The sequence below is a fragment of the Panicum virgatum genome, chromosome 1N (genome assembly GCF_016808335.1).
Source record: "Panicum virgatum strain AP13 chromosome 1N, P.virgatum_v5, whole genome shotgun sequence".
NCBI classification, from domain to species: Eukaryota; Viridiplantae; Streptophyta; class Magnoliopsida; order Poales; family Poaceae; genus Panicum; species Panicum virgatum.
In genome coordinates, this window is record NC_053145.1 from 14,325,002 (window position 1) to 14,352,265 (window position 27,264).

The window sequence follows — 27,264 nt, forward strand, 5'->3', positions numbered from 1 at the left end:
TCCTTTTGATCCTTTCTTCGATTTGACCTCCAAGTCCTTCAAAATTCAGATGAATTAGATAACGTAGGGATTTATTTCTGTTAACTTTGTTCTTTTCATCACATCGTGCAAGCATTTCTAGGTTAAATAAATGCAAGTTTCCAAAACCCAGTCCTCCGATCCATTCTCCTTACGAGTGCACAATGTTTCCTTGGACAATCAGTGCATCTTGTGATCATTTTCTTGCTGTGCCCACCAGAACTTTCTTGGTGAGACGAGAAGCGCCATTCCAATCCCCAGCACCTATCTCTTCAGGTTTGGACCCGAGGTGTTTTGGTGGCCGCTGTTTTGGTGGGGTGGTTCCAGTTTTGGTTTTGATTCTGAGAGCTTTAATCTAATCTTTTTTTTTGCCAAGATCTTATCTAGACACATTAGTCAATGGCTCATTGATTAGTGAGTGATTACATGACGAGAAGGCTCTTTCTTCTGGGTGTCTCGATCGGGAGTCTAGGGGTCAAAATCGAAAGCGACTGAGAGACTACCGCGGACTGGGGTCTGGGCACTCAATAATTCAGTATGTTTCTTCCAAACGTTACAGATAGGCAAAATTTGCTGTGGGACACTGCGATATGACCTAATATGCTGGCACACACCGCAAACCATCGAATTTGCCCGGTACCATTATGAAAACGGATTCCTTTGCTGCATCACACCGCACCCCTTTTATATTATTTTGCCCAAACCTGGAGAGAGGAACCGAATTGAATGGACAATACTACCCTTGGCTCGGGTTAGATGGTCTGGTTCGACCAAGATGAACATGGGAGGCCGACGAGCCATTTACTAGCACCGGATAGGGTCACCCCGACCACGGCCGCGTCCATGGCGCCCCGCTGGCCGCGTGCGCCGGCGGTGCCGGTTGGCCGCGACGCAGGGTACACCCAGCAGCTCCAACTCGGCGTGCAGCCACGCCGCCATCCTCCGCGCGTCGCCACCGTGCCCGACGTAGACGTCGCACTCGCCCTCGCCGCCACCTCCTCGCTGCCGGCCCCGTCGACCCCCAGGGAGGTCCACGGCGCCGCCCTCCTCCTCATCCTCACCTCCTCCGGGTCCCGGATGCGGACCCCGTGCGCAGCCCCGGAGCTCGCCGCCGCCGCCGCCATTGCATCCTCTCTAGCTCAAAGGTAGCAGGAAGGGGTCCAGATGTGAAAGGCATTGAGGCTGTGAAGAGGGCCATCGTTGGTGTTGAGTGGTGCACTGAACTGTTGCAGGGTGCAGTTGACAATTTGAAGGATGCAGATGCTGCTTTCAAGAACATTGCTCATAGCAAGATGGCATTAGAGACCAAGATTGATAGAACAGGGAACATCTAGTTGTTCTAGGCGTAGCCAACTTGTTTCTTTTGCTTCTTGTTTTCTGATGGTGTTGCTAGTCAAGTAAGCAGTTTGTAGGTTATGTTGGTATCTTCTGATGAATGCTGTAAGACATGAGTAATGCAGTTCTGTTGTCATGACCAATCCAGCATGATTTAAGCCTGAACATCGCCAACAAGTCTAGCACTGCTTAATGAAGGCAACAAGTCTGCCATTACTTAACTAAGCCAACAAGTCTGGCATTGCTTAACAAAGGCAACAAGTCTTCCATAACTTAACTAAGCCAACAAGTCTGGCATTTTAGGAGACAAAGACTTTCACTCAGACAGTAGGTTCATAAGCAACTGCTTCTTGGTCTGCTTGTTCTGCACCTTCCTTTTCTTTAGCTTGTTAGCCTTCTGATCATCAGGTGTAGGTGAGGTAGCACCATCTGCATTGTCCAATTGCCTCTTGCGGCTATTGGAAAGAAAATTGTTAGGACTACTGACATGTGTAATTGACAAGTAAAGGAAATGTTACAAGTTCATCTCACCTCCTCGTGTTGCCTGCAGGGCTGTTTGTCAGTAAAGCAGCTGCAACGATTGTGGTGCACTCTCCAGTCTGGGAATGCATGGTTGAAGCAGTGCTTGTAGTCTTAGCTTTCTTAGTCCTTGTTTTCTTAGGCTTGGGGGGTGCTGGAGGAGGTTGTTATCGCCATAAATTAACATGGTTAATTTATGGGCCGAAAGCAAGATGTGCTTAAAGCAGAAGATTAAGGAAGGCTTGTAAATCGGCTCCTGCGTGAGCATATGGGCCACATTGGTCGTGTATCCTTAGATTTAGTTTAAGATTAGAGATAGAGTCCAATCGGGACAAGATTAGTTTAGATTGTTTCCAAAGTCTCCGGACTATAAATATGTACCCTTTGTTATTCATGAAAGAGAGCGTCATCACGACTCGCAAAACAACAACTCTCGGCGCATCGCCACCCCTAAATCCTAGGGTTTCATCCAAGTAAGTGCCATGCTGCCCTGATCGCTTCTTGCGATCAGGGCAGTATTGTTCTTGCTTCTACCTTGGTATTACTCGTACTGAAGCGTTTTTTATGGCGAGTAGTACTAGTTATCATGATATTCGTAGCATGGCTATTAGTAGATCCATTGTGCTTTGTTGCTTATCATCTGCGAATATCATGTTGTCTCTGTGCAATCACGTTCCGATCTCATGCTAGTTCTTATTGCATAGAATTAGTCGCACAGGGACAACACCCTGCTTCTTTCATGTTTAGTAGATCCGATCTGTTATGGTTTGCTCTTATCTTAAGAGTTGGCATAATATCTGCTAGGTTAGGCCTTGCAAACGGATTGGATGATCCGGTGGTGTAGTAGATGCTTTATCTTAGCCTTGATAGGGATTGTTCCGAGAATCGGCTCTTGCTAGTTCTTAGGCCTCTGTTTTAGGTTGTGGTTTAGTTGTCTGTTACGTTCGCTAGGCCTAGTCACGTGTAGGATGTTCCGATCTAGCAGTGAAGCTGTTACCATAGTGGATTAGATCAACTAGATTTGACAGAAGCAGTTTTATAGTAATTTGCTCTATTTATCATATCCGGATACAATCAGATCCCGTCTGACACCGGGACTCGATCGGCTCTTCAAAGCCGATGCAAGAGTCGTCCCGGGGAGCCGACCACAGCTCGGACTTACGTTTACACGTGTCTTTGTATGCAGGAAACTGTTCGGAGCACGTCTGCACCCTCCTGATCGGGTATAGGTCAGGTGGCACGCCCGGTTTTCCACAAAACCTCCGGGCGCGTGACGGAAATTGCGGGACCGTCGACGAGGGAGCAGTGCCTCTAGCGCCCTAGCAACCTCCCGGCTCTTCGTGTTGCCCGTCGTTGCTCGCCGGTGGGTTTCGGTCGACAACACATTCTGGCACGCCTGGCGGGACCCTCGACAACATCCACCGCAATGATGACCGGAGCTCAAGATCAAGAACCTGTCCCCAAGCCCGTCACGTATGAAGAGCTCTCTCCTGAACACAAGAAGAAATATGATGAGGTCAAAGCTCTACTGGAAGCCGATCTCATCGGCTCTTTTGAGAGGACCCGCAACCATGGCATCAGGTGGAAGGGGTTCTCGCCTGAAGGCGCTCTCGACAACGTGGACCTGTCTGTACCATCAGAGGAGCGAACCAGGGCCCTGCGTCAGGAGATGAACTACATGGTGGCCCATGCACTTCATCGGCACACTCAGAGCCTGATGAACGAGCTTGAGCGCATGGCGCACCGCGTCATCCAGGAGATAATCAAGAACCAGTACTCTCCATCGGGGCCAACCCTGGGGAGTCATACAGAGGAAGCTGCACTGCATTCTAGGCCGCAACTGCCATTCTCATTTGCAGCCCCCAGACCGCAGAGCTCGCCGATCTACGTCGTCCACAAGATCGGCGGTGATCCTGGAGAAGGCCAATTCCTCACCGAGCCACCCAAGGAGATCCCGCACTGGCTACACGTGCGCCTACATCCCAGACAGCGTCAGTCCAGCACGCTCGGTGCAGATGGTGAACCCAGGAGCTTCTGGAGCAGACACAGAGAAACAAGCGTGGCTGGCAAAGTATGCTACTGGGCCGAGTGCTGAGCCATCGGCCCCAGGAGTTCTTAGTGTGGAGCAGGTCAGTGCAATACTCAGAGACCAGTTCGACATCCTGCCCAAGAGGAAAGCGATCGGCTATTCCGAGCCGTATCCAAGCGACTATGACTTGATCCCACTGCCACCCAAGTATCGGCTTCCTGAGTTCACCAAGTTCAACGGATCAGAGGGAGCCAGCTCCATCGAGCATGTGAGCCGATACTTAACGCAGCTTGGGATGATCTCAGTGTCGGATCCATTGAGGGTCCGGTTCTTCGGCCAATCCCTTACAGGTCCAGCCTTTAGATGGTACGCGTCGCTAGCTCCGGATTCGATTCGGACTTGGAGGCAGCTTGAAGATCAATTCCATACCCAGTACCACTCGGAAGCTACAGAAGCCGGAATTGCCGACCTCGCCCAAGTCAGGCAGAAGCGAGGAGAGACCGTGTCAGAGTACATACAGCGCTTCAGGGAGGTCAAGAACCGATGCTACTCATCACGCATCACAGAGAAAGAGGCAGTCGATCTGGCTGTCCTGGGACTTGCTAAGCCGATCAAGGATGCGGCTTTCCAGTTGGAGTTCACATCTCTGGCTCACCTTGTGCAAAAGTTTACCGCATATGAGCATTATCATCCTGAGCTGTACCAGGACAAGTTCAAGCGCCATGTAAACATGGCACAAGCTGAAGAATCTGACGACTCGGGTGAAGAGCAAGAAGTGGCCGTGGCAGAGTGGACTCGGGGGGCAAATCCTGTCCCATGCAAGTGGATCAAGCAGCAGGGGCTTGTGAAGGGCTTCGATTTCGACATAACCAAAACAGAGCAGATATTTGACCTGCTCCTCAAAGAAAAACAGCTGAAGCTCCCAGAACATCACAAGCTGCCGACGGCACAAGAGTTGCAGGGAAGGCTATACTGCAAGTGGCACCACTCGTTTACTCATGCCACGGGTGAATGCAAGCAGCTGCGTCTTCAGATCCAATCGGCTATCGAGCAAGGCCGATTAATCCTGGCTCAACACACTATGAAGGTGGACACAAAGCCCTTCCCACAAGCTAACGTGGTGGAGCTGTTAGACTTCGGATCCGAAAGCCAGGATCTAGCATTCCAGATCAACATGGTGGGACCTATTCGCCGCCATGACAAGCAGAGGAGAGAGGCCGCTTTTGGCAAGCGGCCGCAGAATGCACACGGGTTGGAATAGCAGCATGTGACTGAAGAGCAAGTACGTCACATCCGCAATCAGCTTCCAGCTTCTAATCGGCTCCTAGAAAAATATCAGTACCAGTACAACCTGCGCCGCCGACACGAATCGGAAGAAGACGAGTACGAGCACCGCACAGGAAGGACATTGGGAAGGCGCCAGGCTATACGCGACCACTGGCATTGCCCATTCTTCAGGTACTGTTGGAATTCCGGCATGTGCCGATTACCTACTATAGATGATTGCTTGGAGTGCAGGCCTCGAGGGCACCAACAGGACAAGACATCGGTGTTCCGGCGTCTGGGGCCCAGAACTCGTCAGGACGACCATGTGGGGCTCCCATCCGGAGGTGATGTAGAGCTAGAGGAAGAAGACAGGTACCATCGCCCACGGTGGTGTCCTAACGGGCTCAATCGGTCGCAGAAGCGCAGAGTACAGCGCTTGCGCAACCTCGAAGATGCAGAAGCAAAGTATCTTGACGTGCTGAGGAAAGCGCGTCCGGATCTCGCGGAGCAAGTTAGGCGACCGCAGAGGAAAGAGAGGTGCCCCCCGAAGATGGAGTGGCGTCCCAAGCAGACAAAAGACGGTGAAAGGCCATCGGCTGACGTGAACATGGTGTTCGTGCTCCCGTCGGAGTTTCGAGCACCCCAACCGGAGGAATCGGCCATCGCGCAGCTGGATCTCGGACCATGGCCAATCGTTTTCGAGAAGCCCAAGGAGAAGAGCTACAAACACTTGAAGGGGTTATATCTCAAGGGCTTCATTGACGGCAAACCTGTGAATAGGATGTTGGTCGACACTGGTGCTGCAGTTAACCTGATGCCATATTCTGTGCTGCGCCGATTGGGTCGCTCTTCTGCCGATTTGATCAAGACCAATGTGATGCTCAACGACTTTAATGGACAGCCATCAGAAGCGATAGGGGTTCTTAATGTGGAACTGACAGTGGGCCGCAAGACTGTACCAACATCGTTCTTCATCGTCAACAGCAAGAGCACATACACGGTGCTGCTTGGAAGAGACTGGATTCATGCCAACTGTTGTATCCCTTCCACAATGCACCAGTACCTCGTCCAATGGGATGGCGATGAAGTAGAAGTGGTCCCTGCAGATGATTCCAGCGAGGTCTCGGTCGCAGACATGAACGCCTGGGATGCGGAAGGACAAGAGCCGATTTCCGGGATCGCCCTGGAAGACTGTAATCGGATTGAGGTGACAAAAAACAGAATGAGGCTGGTCTTATCCACTGGCCTCACAGAATAGATGCACTCTGGCTAGTTACGGGGTGTAAGGAAAATAGAGAGGCCGATCCCGGCGATCGGCCCCGAAAAATAGGAAAATTCTGGTTTTGGTCGGAATTGTTACATCATTTACGCATGAAGGCCTCCTGTAGCAGTTGGCTATCTATTGACTATTTGGCTCTGAGAAATGAGAGAAGTATAGAAGCGGCCAGCCCGTGCGGTTGGCCAAATAATTTTTCTTGTCATCTCCCTGTGTTTGCTGTTGACATTGTGGATAAAGAAGACTCGCTCGCATTCGCGGTCGATTTTTTAGATGACGGCAAACTCTGATACGGATTCACATCAGCTGATGATTTGGAAGAGGTTGACATCGGTCCTGGGGATAAGCCACGACCGACATTTATCAGCAGTAAGTTGGATCCGGCTTTGCGAGAGGAGATGATCACACTGCTAAAAGAATACCGGGATTGCTTTGCATGGGACTACACGGAGATGCCTGGATTGGATAGAAGCATAGTCGAGCATCGGCTCCCGCTCAAGACAGGGTTTCGGCCGTTTCAGCAACGAGCACGCCAGATGAAGGCCGAAGTCCTAGAAGAAGTTAAGAAAGAGGTGGAGAAGATGCTGGATGCTGGGTTCATCAGGCCGTGCCGGTATGCAGAATGGATCTCCAGTGTGGTGCCGGTACAAAAGAAAGATGGCCGATGGCGTGTCTGCGTCGATTTTAGAGATCTCAACAGGGCAACTCCAAAGGATGAATACCCAATGCCCGTTGCAGAGACGTTGATCAACGCCGCTGCTGGCCACAAAATGATGAGTTTTATGGATGGCAACGCCAGTTACAACCAGATCTTCATGGCCCCAGAGGACGTGAACAAGACTGCGTTCAGAGTACCAGGTGCAGTTGGCTTGTTTGAGTACTTGGTTATGACCTTCGGATTGAAAAATGCCGGTGCAACATACCAACGTGCTATGAATTACATTTTCCATGATCTCATCGGCAAGCTGGTAGAGATTTATATTGATGACGTTGTGGTCAAGTCCAAGTCATTTGCGGGGCATTTACAAGATCTGCGTCAAGTTTTGGAGCGGACTCGAAGGTTTGGACTCAAAATGAACCCAAAGAAGTGTGCCTTCGGTGTATCGGCCGGTCAGTTTCTGGGATTCCTAGTGCATGAAAGGGGAATCGAGATCGGCCTAAAAAGTCAAGAAGCCGTGAAGATGATGAAGCCACCTACTACAAAGAAGGAGTTACAGAAACTCATCGGTAAAATTAACTTTGTCAGGTGGTTTATTTCTAATCTGTCCAGACGCATTGAGCCATTTATGGGCTTAGTAAAGATCAAATCCGATGATGAGTTTCGCTGGGGGGCAGAACAGCAGCAAGCTTTCGATGAAATCAAAGAATATTTGTCAAAGCCTCTAGTGTTGGTTCCTCCTCAGCAAGATAGGCCGTTCTATGTGTACCTATCTGTCGGTGACACTTCTATTGCTTCGGTGCTAGTCCAGAAGCATGACGGCCAAGAAAGGGTGGTTTTCTACCTCAGCAGACGCATGTTAGACACCGAGACCAGGTATCCTGAAATCGAGAAGCTTTGTTTTTGCTTATACTTTACATGTACAAAGCTTCGCCATATTTTGCTCTCGGCGGAAACAATTGTCATATGTAAATCAAATGTCATAAAACATATGCTGTCGGCTCCTGTCCTGAAAGGCCGACTTGGAAAATGGATGTTTGCATTGTCAGAGTTTGATATCCGATACCAGCCTGCAAAAGCAGTCAAGGGACAAGCACTGGCGGATCTTGTTGCGGATAGGATCAGCATTGATATTGCTGCGTCATTTATTCGTGCTTGGGCTATGTTCTTTGACGGATCGGCTTGTGATGATGGATGCGGTGTGGGAATTCTGTTGGTGTCGCCTCGAGGGGCGACTTATTCCTTTTCCATCAGAATGACTGCCTCATGCACCAATAATTTGGTGGAATATGAAGCCGTTCGCAAAGGGATGGAACTTCTCCTTGAAGCTGGTGCAGAAGCAGTGGAAATTTTTGGAGATTCGAAGCTGGTGATTTCTCAGCTCACGGAGGAATATAGGTGTGAGAGCGAGGCTCTTTTCCCGATATGGATGCAATGCCGTGAGCTGATGTCACAATTTAGATACATCAATTTCCACTGGATACGCAGGACTCTGAACAATGAAGCCAATGATTTGGCACAGATGGCTTCCGGGTACAGAGAGACAGCCGATGGAGTCGAGGTGGAAGTCCAGTTTCTAGAATCCGGAGACTGGAGAGCCGATATCTTCAATTACTTGAAGGATTCGGCTCGGGGGCACCCAGAAGGATAAGACTCAAGGCCATGAAGTACGTTCTGATAGGGGATGAAATATTCTACAGGACATTGGAAGGACTATTACTTAAATGCCTGGGACCCCCAGAGTCAAATCGGCTCTTGCATGAGGTACATGAAGGAGCCTGTGGTACTCACCAATCGGCTCACAAGATGAAATGGCTGATTAGGCGATCGGGTTATTACTGGCCCACTATGCTTGAAGATTGTTTCAAATATTACAAGGGATGTCAAGCATGTCAGAGGTTTGGCAAAATTCAGATAGTGCCAGCATCAGTGATGAATCCTATCATCAAACCCTGGCCATTCAGAGGATGGGGCATGGACATGATTGGACAGATCAACCCGTCGTCTAGCAAGGGTCACCAATGGGTCTTAGCTGCCACAGATTATTTCACAAAGTGGGTAGAGGCAGTGCCCATGAGGTCAGTAGCATCGAGAGATGTGATCAGCTTTGTCAAAGAACACGTCATTCATAGATTTGGGATCCCTCAGACCATTACGACCGATGGAGGATCGGTCTTTATATCAGAGGAGTTCAGAAAGTTTGCCGATGACATGGAGATTAAGTTGATCAGATCATCTCCGTATTATGCCCAAGCTAATGGACAATCTGAAGCATCCAACCAGAGCCTTATCAAGCTCATAAAAAGAAAGATTGATGAATACCCTAGGCGCTGGCATGAGGTGTTATCAGAAGCTTTGTGGGCATATCGTATTTCGTGTCATGGGTCCACCAAGACGTCGCCGTACCATCTAGTCTACGGCCAGGATGCTGTGCTACCATGGGAAATCACGGCTGGATCAAGGCGTGTTGAGTTTCAGAATGATCTATCTGCTGAACAGTATGCAGCCTTGATGAACGATAATGTGGAGGACCTGACAGAGCTAAGGCTTTGGTCGCTGGAAAAAATCAAAGAGAACAAAGCTAAAGTCGCCCGTGCATACAACAAGAAGGTCAAGCCTAAAGATTTCCAAGTTGGAGATTTGGTTTGGGAGGCGGTATTGCCATTGGGAACTAAAGACAAAAAGTTTGGTAAATGGTCTCCGACTTGGCATGGGCCGTATAAGGTTGATCAGGTTTTACCTGGGAATGCATACATGCTCGAAGAATTGGATGGCGTCAAGTTTCCTGTTGCTGTCAATGGTCAGCATCTCAAGAAGTATTTCCCGAGCATGTGGGAAGGCGAGTAGCGAAAAGCCGATGAGATCCATCTGGCTGCAGTGTAATAGGCCAACACGTTGAGTTGGCAGCGCAAAAATAAAATAAAATAAAACTAAAATAAAAAAAAGAGAAAAGAGTCATGAAAGGCCAACACGTTGAGTTGGCCAGTAAAAAAAAGGAAAATCATGACAGGCCAACACTTTGAGTTGGCTAGTGAAATATATGAAAGTGAACAGCCGATGTGTGACCATCGACTTAAGATGTTTTTAAAGGACAGTTACGAGTTTCAAGTTAACAGGCAATACTAATTCTCTCTTGAGCCTATCTATTGGTTCAGGAACTCTTCTATGGCATGGATGGCTTCAGTACGGACGGCGTCTGCTCGTGCTACAATCGCTTCGTCATCCTTGTCATCGCCTGTAACTATCTGCCGACTCAAGGTGCTGATCTCTGCAAACTCTGCTTGTATCTGCTCGGCTATTTCCTGGGTTTCTTGCTTGGAGTTTGCGATGGAGGTTTCCTCGGCCTGGAGAGTTCTTTGGTGGTGCGGACCTTTTCTTCGAGTTCCGCCAGTTCTTTCTTCAGGAGATTGAGTCGGTTCGTGTTGGCAGACACGTCAGCTTTGATATCTAGGGTTGCTTTCTTCTGGTTCAGAGCCTTGCACTTTTGGGTAATGTCAGCTTTCAGAGAAGCTTGAGAACGACGTGCTTCCATCCTTTGTTGTGCTTTACTGACTTCTATCCGAAAGAATGGGAGGTTGCTGGCTGACCAGAGCTTGATTTGCAATGGCTCCGGGAGTTGGGGTTCTATTTGCTCAAAGATGTTCTTTATGTTGCTGGAATCATCAACCAGAGCGGTGATTGAAGCAGATAGAAAATCCTTGATGAGTCGAAGCTGATGTGATAAGTTAGCCGATTGCTGCAGAGGTAATGCTTTTGCTCCAGGGACAATCAGACCCATTGATGCCGGGTCGAAAGAAAGTAAACCTGAAATGTCAAAGCTCTATGGACATCTCTGGAGTTAGAACAATATACATTTATGAAGCTATCGGCTGGTTCGAAATTGGTTTCATGATGTTACCTGTTCTGAAGAAGAAGTGTTGGTCGTTTCGGGAGTAATCGTCCTATCAGAGCTGGTGTTAGCGTCAAGAGCCTCGACTGTATCAGTTTGTTCTTCGCTTGTATCCCTCAGTGCATCGGGGGTTGCAGCTGTCTCATGTTGATTCAGGCCTTCTACATTGGAGGTTTCTTCAGCTGCATCCTGGAAATAGAATTATAGTCAACCAGAGCATATATGTCTAAAATAAAAGAGAAGGTTTTGAAAGATGAGTTACCTGGTTGGTGTTGAAATCTGATGGAATCGAAGATGCTGGTGCTGGTTTCTTGATCACTCGCCTTGTGATCATCTTCCTTTTCTTGGTCAAGACTCGGGGGGCAACTACTGCAGAGGCTTGTTGTCGCTTGGAAGCCGACTGAAGTAAGTCTGGCTGAACAGACATTATCACTTTCTTCATTGGTGGTGATCCTTTGCAGAAAAGTACATCAGGAGCAGTTGGAAGAAAGTGAAAAGGTTCTCCAGTACTGGTCGTGGGTTCTGGACCATCTTGTTGCTGCTGACAGGATGAGCAGGTTAAGCCAAGAGAAAGGAGTAGAGGACTTAGGAGGAATAAAATGCATAAATTCAGTACCTCTTCCTCGAGGATTACATGTTCGGGATCGATTTGCTGCAGTCGAGGACCTAGAGCTTTTCTGAAAACATGAGTTTTCCACATGTTCCAGCAAGTATCGAAGCCGATTGATGAGGAGGTGAAAGACAAATCGGCTGGTATTGAAATGTGGAGATTGTCAAACATGCTGTAGCATCTCGAGCTAGTGAGACCATCAGACAGATCGGCTCTACTCTCCACCAAGTGGTAAATATGGAAGTGGGGAGGGACCTGTCCTAGGCCAAATTGCCGAGCTACTATGACTGGCTGGTAAGATTCATAGCCTGGCTTGATAATTCTGTTAGAAGTGCTGATGCCAACGGGGAGGAAGCCAGGTCGAATCATTAAAGAATATAGATGCCGAGTGCTGTTGTCATCGGCAAAGTTATCTAATCTGAAGGCAGTTGGGTTCTCAAAGGATTCAGATTCAGTAAAAGGGAAGTAGAGGGGATTATCTAATCCTTTGTAGAAGACCCTAAACCAGTTTATTGCATCTGCCGAATTCTGTTTACTGCCAGGGAGACTGAATAAAGCTTGGCCATAACTAGTACATCTGATTGGTTTGCCATTTTCATCAGGAAAGGAGTTCTTGGTTAGGCTTTGGAAGTTGGGAATATGGTGCTGGAAGTACAGTTGTGCCCACAACTGGATAAACCACCAAGGGCCTCCAGTTCTCAGTTTTTTGTGGTTGAGCAAGTTAGATGTCATCAGATGGAGATATCTGTATGTTTCTCCAAGGAAAAGTTTGCCTAGGCCGGTGTGATTACCATGGGCCAGGTGATAGGCCAAGGGGAGATAGTTCTTAGTTGGAGCTAAGGAAGGGCCATAGAAGATGAAGTGTTCTAGCCAAAGATTTAAGAAGGCTGTGTGTTCCTTCTCAGTCACTGGACCTTTTGTTTTCATGTGCTGACTCATGTAAGTACCCCAATTTTTGCAGTTGACTTTGGAAGAAAGTTTAATGGGGACTTCTGCCATTTTGTGAGCAGCAGGATTGGGAGAGCTAATGTCTAGTCCAGTGATCATGGTGACATCCAGCAGAGTAGGGGTCATGGGTCCATGACCAAAGAGGAAACAATTCAGAGCATCAGACCAGAAATAGCCGATGGTTTTCAGAAGATTTTCATCTTTGTCAAGGGGTGACAGTGATAAGCTAAGTGCATCGGCTATGTTCAAATCCTGCCATAAGGGCATGTGAGCTTTTGCTACTCTGTTGTACCATATAATCCAGCTCTCAGGTGGATTAGACCAGGCTCTTAAGCAGTCGGCCCAGAGGTTCAAATCGATGTTTTGACTCACAAAAGGAATCCTATTTGCTTCACAAGAGATCAAATCTATGGGGTTTTCATGAGTTTGTGGGCCAAGACAGAAAGATTTTGGATTAGAGGGATGCGGCAAGAGGATGTCTGACACCTGAAGTTCAGAAGTTCAGGAACATGCGTTTGGTGTCATGTTTCAGAGTTTCAGTTTCAGAAGCTTGGTAAGCTGAAGAAAATTAAAAGATTAGGCCGAATATTACCTTTAGGCCGCAGATTGCCGTATCATCAATTGCAGAGCTTGTTGTTTGAGTTGCAGAATCTGCCATGGTACAGATCTGTCGACTTAGGGTTTGCTTGCTGTGGGCTCTGATTCGAATTTCGGCTGCTTGGAGAGTTCTTGCTCGGATTTGTAGAGCTTGGTTTTCGAATTACACTCGAATTTGAAGGTCCGTCGAGTTCGGTTCAGACTGGAAGTATTATTCTTCTACGGGTCGCTTCTAGTTTGAATTTCGTCGGCTCTTGGATATTTATGGAAGCCTGATGCGTTGCCATCGGCTTTTGGGAAAATAAACGAAGACACATGGAATTAAGGGGAATTTGATTTCATTAAAAGGAAATTCATTACAGGGAAAGCCGATTTTACGAAAGGAATTAATCCTTCGGCTTTGAGGTCCTATTCCTACAATACTACTACTACTGTTCGTAGGTACCTAGTACCTACGACGCTTGGGGCTTCGGGCTGGTACATCCTCGCTACCGTTGTCGTCACTGCTGAAGGCGCTGCTGCCGCCTTCAGACCCGGAGTCGCTCCAGCCGTCGCCGTCGCCGCTGTCCTCCTCCTCGCTGTCCTCCTCGGAGGACCCGAGGAACCGGAAGGGCTTTCCGCCCATCGGCTCGTCGTCATCGGAGGGGGAGTCGATCTCTTCTTCCGAGGAAGAGTCGACTCCGTCCGAAGAGGGGTCTTCTTCTTCGTCCTTCTCCGACTCCTCTTGGAACAGGAGTCGGAGGTCTTCTCCTTCAGATTCGGGCTCGTCCTCCTCGGAGGCGACCCCGAAATCGAACTCCTCTGCATCCCAGTGCAGAGGAGCCAGCGCCTCGTAGGCTGCTGTTGGGTCCCACTCAGGGGTCGGCTCTCGGCTCTCTGAGATGGAGTCGATAGAGGAGGCCGAGAGGGAAGAAGAAAGAGGAGAAGAGGAGGAAGAGGAGGAAGAGGAGGAATCTCCAAAAGAGTTGGAGCCGGAAGAAGAAGAAATCGCCATTGCTGGTGCCGGAGGATTGGGGTTTCTGCGCTACTGGTTTCGGGAAGAAGATGGAGTTTTTCTGTGAATAAGAGCCGATGCAGAGGGAGGTTAAATAGTGAAAAGGTAGAAGACGGATCGGCAGTTTCACATTCTACGAGGAGCCAGTTGCAGAGACGTTGTGTCTTCCTTGGTGGTTGCAATGTGGTTAATGAAGATGAAGCGACGGATTGGTTTTGGAACTATCATTGCCAAAACCAGGGGGCATGTGTTATCGCCATAAATTAACAGGGTTAATTTATGGGCCGAAAGCAAGATGGGCTTAAAGCAGAAGATTAAGGAAGGCTTGTAAATCGGCTCCTGCGTGAGCATATGGGCCACATTGGCCGTGTATCCTTAAATTTAGTTTAAGATTAGAGATAGAGTCCAATCGGGACAAGATTAGTTTAGATTGTTTCCAAAGTCTCCGGACTATAAATATGTACCCTTTGTTATTCATGAAAGAGAGCGTCATCACGACTCGCAAAACAACAACTCTCGGCGCATCGCCACCCCTAAATCCTAGGGTTTCATCCAAGTAAGTGCCATGCTGCCCTGATCGCTTCTTGCGATCAGGGCAGTATTGTTCTTGCTTCTACCTTGGTATTACTCGTACTGAAGCGTTTTTTATGGCAAGTAGTACTAGTTATCATGATATTCATAGCATGGCTATTAGTAGATCCATTGTGCTTTGTTGCTTATCATCTGCGAATATCATGTTGTCTCTGTGCAATCACGTTCCGATCTCATGCTAGTTCTTATTGCATAGAATTAGTCGCACAGGGACAACACCCTGCTTCTTTCATGTTTAGTAGATCCGATCTGTTATGGTTTGCTCTTATCTTAAGAGTTGGCATAATATCTGCTAGGTTAGGCCTTGCAAACGGATTGGATGATCCGGTGGTGTAGTAGATGCTTTATCTTAGCCTTGATAGGGATTGTTCCGAGAATCGGCTCTTGCTAGTTCTTAGGCCTCTGTTTTAGGTTGTGGTTTAGTTGTCTGTTACGTTCGCTAGGCCTAGTCACATGTAGGATGTTCCGATCTAGCAGTGAAGCTGTTACCATCGTGGATTAGATCAACTAGATTTGACAGAAGCAGTTTTATAGTAATTTGCTCTATTTATCATATCCGGATACAATCTGATCCCGTCTGACACCGGGACTCGATCGGCTCTTCAAAGCCGATGCAAGAGTCATCCCGGGGAGCCGACCACGGCTCGGACTTACGTTTACACGTGTCTTTGTATGCAGGAAACTGTTCGGAGCACGTCTGCACCCTCCTGATCGGGTATAGATCAGGTGGCACGCCCGGTTTTCCACAAAACCTCCGGGCGCGTGACGGAAATTGCGGGCCGTCGACGAGGGAGCAGTGCCTCTAGCGCCCTAGCAACCTCCCATCTCTTCATGTTGCCCGTCGTTGCTCGCCGGTGGGTTTCGGTCGACAATAGAGGTGCATCTGAGTCATAAACAGTCTCATTGCATGTCTTCATCATGTGGCCAAGCTGTCCACACCTCTTACACCTCTTCTTACCAGTTACCTTCCCTCCTTCTTCGACACCCTTTATCCTTCTTGATCTTGGACGTCCAGCAGATCTCTTTAGAAGTGGTGGCCAAAGCTTGAATCCCATATTCACTTTTGGCCATTGGCTTCTACCTGTCATTGGCATCACTACACCTTCATAAGCCCTCTTGAACATGTCAACTGAGTAGTGCTCATCTACAAAATCGTCAACATCTCTGTTTCTTGTTGCATTGATTAGACACAGGGCATGTGTACATGGGAGCCTAGTGATCTGCGACCTTCTACAACTGTAGGTCCTATTTTCGAGATCAACAGTGTGTCTCCAGGTTTTCAACTTTTGGGTAGTGCCTTCTATCTCTGCAGTGTTATTGTGGCCTTTGTGAATGACATACTTCAAATTCCTGCTCCTAGCATTGAGGTCCTTTGTTATGTGAGGCAGGATCCTACTAGTCCACTTTTTAGCCAAATCCCTCCTAGTGTCATGCTTCTCCATGATCAGTTGTCTGATCCTGTCCATCAGGGGAATAACTGGTTGTGCCTTTTCTTTTCTGATCCAACTATTGAACGTTTCAGCAATGTTGTTAGTGACATAGTCACATTTGCTAACATTAGAAAACTTCCACCTATTCCATAAATGTTTGTGATTATCCTCTATCCACTTAATGGCATTTGGTGAGGCCTTCTGCATAATGTTGTAATGGTATTCATAATGACCTTGATTGTAAGCTCTACAAGCTGGCCATAAGTGCTTCTTGAATACAACACCTCTGTACCTTTTCTGGAAGTTCTTAACAAGATGGCGCATGCACTCCTTGTGTTCTACCCCATTTGAGAACACTGATGTCACAGCATTGTCAATCCCTTTTCCTGCATCTGTACAGATAACAAGCCCTGGTGGTGAGCCTATAGCAATTTGCAACCTTTCAAAGAACCACTTCCAATTGTCACTTGATTCTGACTCAAAAACAGCATAAGCTACTGGAAAAAGCCAGTTATGGCCATCAACTGTTGAGGCTGATGCAAGCTGTCCTCTCCACCTACCAGTTAAGATAGTTGAATCCACACCTAGAAATGGTCTACAACCAGTCAGAAATCCATCAACACATGTCTTTAAGGCAACAAACATCCTTGTAAACCTCACTTTATTTCCAATCTTTTGATGATCAATCTCCACTAGACTGCCAGGATTGGTCCTCTCAACCTCAACCTTGAATCTAAATGCATCTTCAAAACTATCATCCCATTTGCCCATGATCTGTTCCAGAGCCATCTCTTTTCCATCCCAGGCCACATAGTATGATAGCTTTATGTTGTACTTCTTCTCTAACATCTTCTTTAGAGCAGCAGCTCCAGTTGTTGGTTCCTCCCTTAGAATATCAATGACCCTGTCCCTAACCCAAGCATTAGTTGCCATGGAATTGTGGTCAACCTTGGCTCTGCTGGCACATGCTTGCTTGTCCACTAGCCTCTTTATCTGCAAAATACAATACAGCATGCAAAAAAAGTATTATTAGATCCAAAAACAATATTGTCAATATTGTATTCAATTAACAAAGCATATCAATGCCAACCTGCCAAGTTTGTCCATCCTGCAACTCAGAAGCATGAATCCTCCATTTACACCTCTTCCCCTTGCTCTGTGTGCCCTTGCAATGCCCTCTATACCTTGTCCTCTCACTGTAAGGAGCTGCAATTTCAAACTCATTCAGTACTGCATATTGCCTAATTGCCCTCTTAAATGTATCCCCATCCTCAAATGTCTCATTGAGGGCTATGGTGGGGTTTTCTAAGTTAGTGACATGCTCAAGTACATCACATCCAGCTTCGTCATCAACTAGGAGTTCATCATTCACACTAGAATCAGAATCAAAATCAGAATCAGATGGAGCATGATCTGATCTGTTGTTTGCCTCAGCATGTGCCTCTACATCTGACATATACGGAAGCTCATCATTTATACCAACATATTCTTCTTCATCATCAACCCAGGGTTCTTCATCATCATCAATTGATTTTTCCTACCATTGATCTTTTTGCCTTGTTCGCCTTTGCTTCAACAGATCCACTCTCAGCCAAAATGCTAGATGTTTCATGCCTACTAGTTATCATACCTGGTTCAATTGACTGGCTAGTTTGCTGGTGGCTATTTCCCAATGGCAGAGTGTCATAAATTGTGACTAACAGAGGAAGCCTTCTATAGTCCCAATACATGTCAAGTGCAGCCATCATCGTTGAGTCAGAAGTTAGAGTAGAATAAGCAGATGTTTCCTTGTTCCAGAAACTCAGATTCATTCCTTGATTTCTCCCATGCTTTACCTCTACTGCTATATCATCTGAAAGATCCTTGAAATTGGTTGTATCCCTATCCACAACTAATTCGAAATTTCTGGTTTTGTGAGTCAGGTGCCTACCGTCATCACGAATCTCAACATAGTCTGAAACACGCAAAGCAATTATGCAAGCAGAGGTACGATCCATCCTAAAACAATTACAAGCAAGAGAAACCAGGCGTGAATGCTAAGATGCAAGTTGTTAGACTAAGATGCGAAGTGCAAAATCCATAATGATCATGTCCAAACAACCATTCCATTATCGAATCTGCCAGATCAAAAGAACGAGAGGCTTACCCTTTGGGGATCCAATCAAGACTGGCTGCCTCCGATGGGGAATGGATGCTGGGGCACAATCGCTTCCCTCCTTTCGGAGACACCATCTTCTCCGTTGTGCATCCACGCTCGGCTTGGCTTAGGGGAGAAGGCCTACCAGCACTGGCACCGGCGGCACTGACGGCGACTCGAGGAACTCGTCGGTGGGGTGGCGGCGCAAAGGGGTGAACTTAGCTAGGGTTCAAGCGACCCTGTCCTGCGCTAGTAAATGGCTTGTCGGCCTCCCCTGTTCAACTTGGTCGAACCAGACCATCTAACCCGAGCCAAGGGCAGTATTGTCCATTCAGTTCGGTTCCTTTCTCCAGGTTTGGGCAAAATAATATAAAAAGGGGTGCGGTGTGATGCAGCAAAGGAATCCGTTTTCATAATGGTACCGGGCAAATTCGATGGTTTGCGGTGTGTGCCAGCATATTAGGTCATATCGCAGTGTCCCACAACAAATTTTGCCTTATAGATAATACATTTGTGAATGTTTTTCCATTGTCTGTAAGCTGTATTTTCTAATTCGAAGCTACTAGCGCTCGGACGTTCGAACACTCCGTCGGAACGTTGAAAATTAATTACTACAACATTCAAGATCACTACATGCATCACTACAAAAATATATAAAAGATAACTCTATCATCCAACTATGTGCAGTGATAAAAAATTACCGTCGCAACAAGACACTATATATGTTTCATGCAACCTCCAATAAGAAGGACAATGTGTAGAAATAGAGTTTTCTAACATCAACACTTACCTTTTGCAACATTTAAAAATTATAATTACGATTTAAACTACAATTGTAACATTCAAAAAAAATATTTTTTAAAGAAATAAGAAAATAAATAGAATTAATTGATTAGATTAAAATGGTGCGATATGGAAAATTAACTGTTGAAACATTTTTAAAATAAATTTAAGCAACATCCAAAAAAATTGTTGCAAAGCATCTTAAACCTCAAACGTACTGAAAATGACTACTGCAACATCATAGATTGATCCATCGAACAATCTTAAAATAACTATTGCAATACCAATAGTCAACTTAAACTTATATTGCAACATCATTATATGCCTATGGCAACAAAAAATCATGTAAGAAGTCTACCGCAACATCTGTCATTGAGATTAGAGTGAGACCGCGACATCTGTCCTGGTGCAACATCAGTTCGTAACTATCATAACAAAATTACCTGCAAAATTTTCCCACCGCAACATCAATGCAGTCTTCAGTTCTTTTTAGGCGTCGGACGCCATGACGCTAGCATTTCCATTTTTATTTTTATAATTTTCTACTAATAAATTGGCTGGTTTATCCGCCTGCAAATATTTAGCCCTAACTGTTAGCTCTTGCTTTCATATTATAGTTGTAAATTTTATAAGCTTGAGGCCAACCTATTCCCTTCCCCTGCAAATTTTATCCTGGTGGCGGGTAACAAGTGAATTTTAGTGATTTCTTTTTTTAGTTTATTGAAATGATATTATGCAGCTTGCTCTATGAATTTCTGATTAGAGTTCAGAAATTATAAGTTGCTGATTGGTTACAGTATTATATTGTTGGTTGTTACAATCTTCAGAGTATTGTAGTCTGGAAATGAACCTCTATCTATCTGAACAATGTACCGACTAAAAGTATACAAATCAATCACATGAGACAAATGTGGCCCGCAATAATGTGCAGGGCAATGCTTTCTGCTGGAAAACCACTCTTGAAATCCGGCGAAGGAAAAACTAAACCGGCGGCAACACATCACGCGACGACTGCGGTGCCGCCGCCGTCACTGTCTTTGCGGCGCCAGCCCGAGGCACGAGGTCGCACCGGCAGAGCGGGCACGTCGTGTGCGCGTGCAGCCACATGTCGACGCAGTCCCTGTGGAACAGGTGCCCGCACGCCGGCAGCCGCCGCACCGCTTCGCCGCGCCGAACGTCCTCCAGGCACACCGCGCACAGCGCGCCGCCCCCGGGCTTGCCGCCGCCCTCGGCGTCGGCGGGGCCGCACTCGTACGCGAACGCTGGCGGCACGTCGCCCGGCGCCGCGCCGACGAGCCGGCAGGCGCACCCGGCCGACGCGCCGTCCGCCCGCCGCGCGCTCGTGCCGCGCGGCCGCCGCGTCGAGGCGCCGGCGGGCACCAGCCAGCCGATCACGCCGAAGAGCAGCACGGCGGCGCCGGTGACGACGCCGGCCTTGAGGACGCCGGCCGTGGCCGCGACGACGCAGAAGAGGAGCAGCGACACGCAGGCCACCGCGACGCCGTAGCAGGCTCGGCACTCGACGTCGTCGTCAGCGCCCGCGGAGGAGAACGGGATCGTGCCGCCGCTGCTCATGAGTAGTACGCCGCCCCCCTCCGTGTCCTGGCGCGCGGATGGCAGGGTCTGCCTCTTGCCATGGCTGCGCGGCGGCCGCGGCAAGAAATAGGACAGGGCAGGGCGGCGGGGACTTCGCAGGGGAAGGGATAATGCTCGCTCGCTTTAGGAACTGCTGCTGTGAACTCTGCGAGCGTGCGCGTGGTTTGGGCGCAAGGTTTTCAGAAATAAGCTGCGGTATTCGTTGGTTGCCGCTGCGGTGGTTCGGCAAATCGTAAGGGAAACAGGATATTGAGAACTAGCCTACAAGTTGTCCAAAACATTGCTATGGTTTCTAGCCAAGGTTCTAAACAGCATGCGATAGCTGCGAGATGGATCATGGATGTACACGTAAACGTTTTCTCATTACCTGCAAGTTGCTTGTTATTTAAATTATTAAATTTACTAATTGTGTACCTCTAAAACCTAAAAAGAGTAAAATTCATGGCGGGCCCCTATACTTGTCAGGGGGTGTCATCACGGTCCCTGAACTCCCAAAATGGCAGTTTTGAGTCCCTATTGTTGGATCGGGTCCGTTGAGCCATCCAAACCCGCACCCGACTGGGTCTTTTAGCCGATTTGGCCGTCCACGAGGGAGCCGAAGTGGGTCAGGTAACACTCCTTCTCGGCTCGTCCTCTCCATTCGCCGCCGCCCCATTCCCCATCCTTCCCCTCCCTCCTCGTCCTCGTTGTCGTTCTCGCCGCGCCCCCTAGATCTGCTGACGGTGATCGGTTCCCCGCCTCCAGGTACCCACCCCACTATGATTTGGCTTGAATCCGCCCCTTCTTGTTGCCATTCACCTATCCTCTGCCTCTATGTACCAGTGCACATGGATTGGAGCTCGAGCAGCGCTGGGGGAAGGGACAAGAATGAGATGCCAGACCTCCCTCTGATTGAGTGCCCCGAGTGCCGTTCTAGGATGATGAAGGGCATGATGGCTAGGACAAAGAAGAACTTTGGCCGCTTCTTCCTCGTTTGCCCAAGTCGCCAGGTGAGTGACTGTTCTGATTGCCTGTATTTGTGCTAGGTTTTGCTCTGATTGAGCTGCAATGGTGTGTAGAAGAATGGAAGTGGATGTCAGTTTTGGTGTTGGGATGATGAGTACGAGAAGTATTTGATGAGCAATGGACATGTGTTTGCTAGCTACCAGCCGATTTTCTCCAGGAATCTCGAACTGGTGCAGAAGGAAGGAACTGAAGTGGCAAGAACACCCAAGCTAATGCAGCTGAGCATGATTAGGATCAGATTGTTCAGAAGATCATCATTCTAGAAGAAATAGGAAGGAACATTGTTCTGTTACTGAAATGTATTCTGTGTGCATGTATCTTTCTTTGGATTGCTGTAATGAGGGTTTTATGTAAGAATGCATGACCATATGTAATGGTTCTAGGCATGACAATATGTAATGGTTCTAGGCATACTGAATGACAATGAGTGGTTTAATTAAAACTCTAATTAAGCCTTGCTTCATCTCAAAATGTGTCTCATTCAGCATATGTTTTGGCCACAAGCACAAAGTTGACAGATGGAATGTTTGTTAACCACAAGCACACAAAGTTGACTGATAGAATGTTTATTAACCACAAGCACACATATTTAGAGGAGTGCATACATATCATTACCATAAATATCATCTCTAATTGTTCTGAGAGGATATATATATATATCATAGACGCCATCTCTAACTGTTTTGCACTTTCCTTCACAAAAGAGCTGTCTGATTCACAAAAGGTTAAGTGGTCCAAAAGATGAGATGCATTCACATTATGCCTACTTCATGCTTTTCCTAGCTCTAGATGGTGCAGCCTTGCCTGCTTTGGGATCCTTCCTCTTTCTTGCAGCTGCCTTCGCTTCCTTGGTAGCAGTTGTAAGAGCTTCTGGCTGTGGCACTGGTTGGTTTGAGCTGATGAAGTGAGAGTCTGGCAGAGGCCCAGCATGGAGATTGGAGGAGTATCCAGATTGTGCAGCCTTCAAGCAAAATTATGTTAGTAATTGATGGAGCATGAATGAGTTTGCAAAATGTAGAATTGACATAGTTTACCTCTTCCATCATTCTCATCAGCATGGTGGATGTCATCTGTGACAGTAATAATGAAGGCTGGCTTGACTGTTGTTGGCTATCTTGTGTGAAGCAAGTAGGCTGACTTGTAGGATTCACTGAGATCTCTTCAGGCAACTGGACCTCATCTGCAGGCAGGTGTTGTGTAGCAACAGGAGGCACATTAAGGACATAGTCTTCAGGTCTTATTCTCATCTTCTTCAAAAAGCAGCCTTTTGAATTGTGGTTTTCACCCTGATAGCAGCCACATTTTATGATCACTCCATGTCTGCTCATGTTTGTTCCATGTGGTCCCTAAACTTCATGTGGTTGCTTTCTCCTAGACTTAGGTGGCCTTCCCACTTTCTTCTCATATAGAGGTGGCAGCACTCGAGGACCATTCATTTTATCCCAGGTTGCCATATCTTGACATGGAAAGATAATTCTTTCACAAGCTGCATTGAAAGATTGCACTGAGTAACATTCATGCACAACACTCTCAGATGGGATCCTCTCATGTCTCAGGCATGATATTGCATGTCCACAGGGAATGTGTGTTAGTTGCCACCTTCTACACTCACATTCCTTCTTGATGATATCTACAATGTAATGCTTTTCTCTCTCAGCCACTTGAAATTAAATACACCTTGTCCAGCAGGAAGTGCATAGCAAACATTAGCATACTCTGCATTTTTGGCAACTTTTTTCCTAATCTTAGGACGGATGGTTCCTACAAAATTCTCTACTTCCAGTTGTTTGTTATAGTACCTAGTCATGAGCTGTTGTTTAATTCTCTGCAGAATACTAAGGATAGGCATCTCTCTAGCCTCTAGAATATACTTGTTGAAAACCTCACAACTGTTGTTCAAGAGCAGATCACATTTAGGGAATTCTGAAAAAAGGCTCTTACCCAAGTTTTAGGTGCCGTCTTGTCCAACCACTCGAATGCTTCCTGATCAAGTGCCCTCATTTGTTCCATATTGTGATTCCACCTAGCCATTGTGCTTGATCTTGCACAAGTCCACAATTGGTTCTTCAAAATGTCACCCTTGAATCCTGCATCTCTAAAATTGGACCATAGATGCCTCACACAAAATCAGTGCTCTAAGTTAGGGAATACTTTCTCAACTGCTGGAATAAGACCTTAAAATAGCATCACAAAAAATGTATAAGTAATAGTCATGGCTAAGTAACAGTTATGGATAAGTGCCAACAACTTACCTTTTGTTTATCAGTCATGCATGATAGTCCATGGAAATGTATTGATAATGCCCAAATCATCCTTCAAAGTTTGCAAGAACCACTTCCATGTGGCTAGTGACTCCACTTCAACCACAGCCAGTGCTATTGGGTAAATGCAATCATTGGGATCAATACCCACTGCTATGAGGATCTGACCACCAAATTTGTTCTTGATGTGGCAGCCATCCAAACAAATGAAAGGTCTGTACCTAGAAAGAAATCCTCTCTTGCATGCATCCAATGACATGTAACAAGAAGAGACTGTTCACAGTGTTGAGATAGAATGTACTTCCTGGATTACTTCTCCTCAATTCATGTCCATAGTCCCAAAGCTGATTGTACTGCTCACTCTCATCTCCATGTATTTTCTTTAGAGCAAGCCTCCTAGCTCTAGCCAGCTTGCTTCTTGAGGGAGTAAGGTTCCATTTTTTATGAAAAGTTCTTGCAAAGTTGGCAAGACTCATCTTGTCATCAGCTCTGAAACTGTCCATGTACTTCTCAGCCAGCCAATTTAAGGTGCACCTCTTCAGTACCCACTCCTTCTGGCAATTATATTGACCAAAATATGTCTTCACCATGAAATCCTTAACCCTGCTATTTTTTTATGCATACAAACTCCAAGGGCAGCCATCAGCACAATGTGCTCTAATTCTCCTCTGATCCTTTCTTGGCATCTTTATGTTCACCCTATTTTTCAAGCTGTACTCAGTTATAGCCTTTCTCAAGATCTCTACTGACTCAAATACCATTCCAACGTTGAATGCAGGGTTACTCAAATCCTCTTGTGTAAAATTCTTGAATTTCAAATTAACTTGACCGTCCACATCATCATCTGGTACATGCAGACCTTAATCATCACTTGATTCAGTTCCTCCTTCGGCAAATGTCACTGCACTTCTCCTTCCATTTTGTTGCCTTTAGATACTCCATCGTCCACCACATCAGCATCAACATAATCCAAAAACAGATCATTTTCTCCATCCTCAACCTCGTAGTCACTGTCAGCAAAGTCTGAGTCCTCACTATTCTCACTGCCACTAGCATTTTCTATTCCTGTGGCTTGGCAATTCTGTCCATCATCAAAGCTGCTTCTCAGATTTTTGTAGAAATCAGGGAGTGTCTGAGGCACATTCTTTTCAACATATTGTACCTTACAAGGGCTAAAAACCTTGGGCAATTCTGCAGAGGGGTTTACAACCAAATCATCCAAATTTACACCCCCAAGGACTCATCATGATCAATGTACATGGCCAGATTCTTAACCCTACCAACCACGGATCTCATGGCATTCATGTCTGAATCATTTGAGACTATTCTCAACCCATCTGCCAGTTCCTTCCCCGATAACAACCAATATACCTTCAGAGAGGCCTTATCAGTGTAACCTCGATGTTCAAAGAAATCCTCAAGCCATAGAGGAGACCAAGTATAAGCGTCATAATTATCAATCCAGCTAATCTTCCCATTCACATACGTCGTCAACTGACCAGACCCAACAAAAGACCCACCATGATGCAACTCAACTATAAAAAGCTCATCGCTGGCACCTGCATTACAGCACACATTCAAACCTAGGGTTCACAGGGGAAAATCAACAAACCATATCACAAAGATCTAACCATTCAAACTTGTCCCTAACCCAAACCAACAAATCGATAAGAGAAATTGGCTGCAAAAATTACTGTAAGTGGGAGCTACATTCGCCTTCCGCCGAAACGTCGGTGCCATCGCTAATCGGGGCCGCCTGAAGCAGCGTCATGGTGGTGTCGCTGGGTCTTCTTCCTCCACCCAGCAGGACCAACGATCCCCGCCAACCTCCATCGGCCGCAGCAGTAGCTGACGGGCGGAGGGCATTGGCATCAAATCATTTGGCATGTCTATAAAGAACTAAAATCACAGGCATTCATCACTAATTTATATCTATACTTGTTTCAAAAGCATGTATAAAGAGCTATCATCACTAATATTCAAAAACTAATTTCATATCATCACATGTTATTTAAATAAATTCAATTGGCACTCACTAGGAGCGTAGATGGAGCACGGCCGGCGGCGGGAGCCTTGACGGGGTGGGGGCCGGAGCACGGCCGGGGTGGACGCGGCGTGTGACACGGGTCGGTGGGCAGCGGGGCAAGGAGCGGGGGTTCTTCCTCCTCCTCCTCCTCCCTATGCCGGCTCGGTGCCCTCCTCTTCCTCCTCCTCGGACGTCGGCGTGCTGTGCCCTCCTCCTCCTCGGACGCCAGCGCGCGCTGCACTCCTCCTCCTCCTCGGTCGGCGCAGGCGGCGGCGGCGGCGCGTGAATACAACGGCGAAGGCGGTCGGGCGGGGTGGGCTCGATGGGGCGGCGCGCGAAGGCGGCCGCGGAGCGCGAAGATGGCGGTCGGGCAGGGTGTGCTCGGCAGGGCGGCGCGTGAAGGCGGCGGCGGCGGTCGGGTGGGGTGGGCTCCGTGGGGCAGCGTGTGAAGCCTGCGGCGGCGGTGGGCGAAGGAGGCGGTGGCGTGGGAGGCGAAGGCGGCGGCGGTGTGGGGGCGGAGGCGTGAGGGCGTGGAAGGCGAAGGCGGCGGCGGCGGCGGCGGCATGGGCTCGGTGTGCCGGGGCTGGGGCGTGCGTGAGTGATGAAGAGAGGCAACCCGACCGGTTAAGAGTCAAAATCGTCACTTCGCCGTGTGCCAGATCCAGGACACGGCCAGCTGTAGGGCACCTCGGCGGCTCAGGCTCGTGCGCACACCGGCCGCACTAGCAGCCCACCGCTCGTGAGGTCCGCCACCGGGCCAACGGCCATCCCCTCGGCGCCCACGGCGTTCCCGAGCTTGGCCACGACACGGAGTGCGTGCTCGGCGCCACAGACGTCGCCACGCAACCGTTGGCCATGTGCTCAAACGCACCTGATATCCTAGGAGAAACCGGGTGATTTTGCATCATTACTTTGTTTATTCATAACTTTTCATCTATTTTTCCTGTCTCACCTCTGTACATTTTTTGTATATCAATTATTGTAGTCTTATCTTCCATTGCAGCAGCGTGAGGCAGAAATGACGGCCGCGGTAAGCACCCTGTGCTTTGATTTATTGGATGAGATACTTATGTATTGCTACTATGACCAACCATCTTTCAATCATTACTTGCTTGTCTTTAGTACTATTTTCTTTGGTGGATCATGCAAGTCTGTTGCTAAGAACTAGTTTAATTCCTGTTAGCAAGTAGCAATAGCTCAGTAGTTGTTGGCGGCTCTTTGCTTTTATTAATTTGCAGCTCTTAGTTGTTGTTTGGAACTGTGACATGTCTTTTTAATCTACAGTGATACAATAAT

At 47.5% G+C, this 27,264-nt stretch overlaps 2 protein-coding genes across 2 annotated transcripts; both read right to left on the bottom strand.

Moving 5' to 3' along the window:
* Positions 1-1,669: 1,669 nt before the first annotated feature.
* Positions 1,670-17,908, bottom strand: LOC120653334. Its single transcript, XM_039931094.1, has 4 exons — positions 17,791-17,908; positions 17,251-17,609; positions 16,453-17,153; positions 1,670-1,808 (listed from the first exon to the last, which is right to left on the bottom strand). The coding sequence occupies exons 1-4, from the start codon at positions 17,906-17,908 to the stop codon at positions 1,670-1,672; spliced, it is 1,317 nt and encodes a 438-aa protein (XP_039787028.1).
* A 1,956-nt stretch (positions 17,909-19,864) lies between these two features.
* Positions 19,865-20,993, bottom strand: LOC120655264 (RING-H2 finger protein ATL14-like). Its single transcript, XM_039933014.1, has one exon. The coding sequence runs from the start codon at positions 20,653-20,655 to the stop codon at positions 20,062-20,064; it is 594 nt and encodes a 197-aa protein (XP_039788948.1). The 5' UTR covers positions 20,656-20,993; the 3' UTR covers positions 19,865-20,061.
* Positions 20,994-27,264: the final 6,271 nt, after the last annotated feature.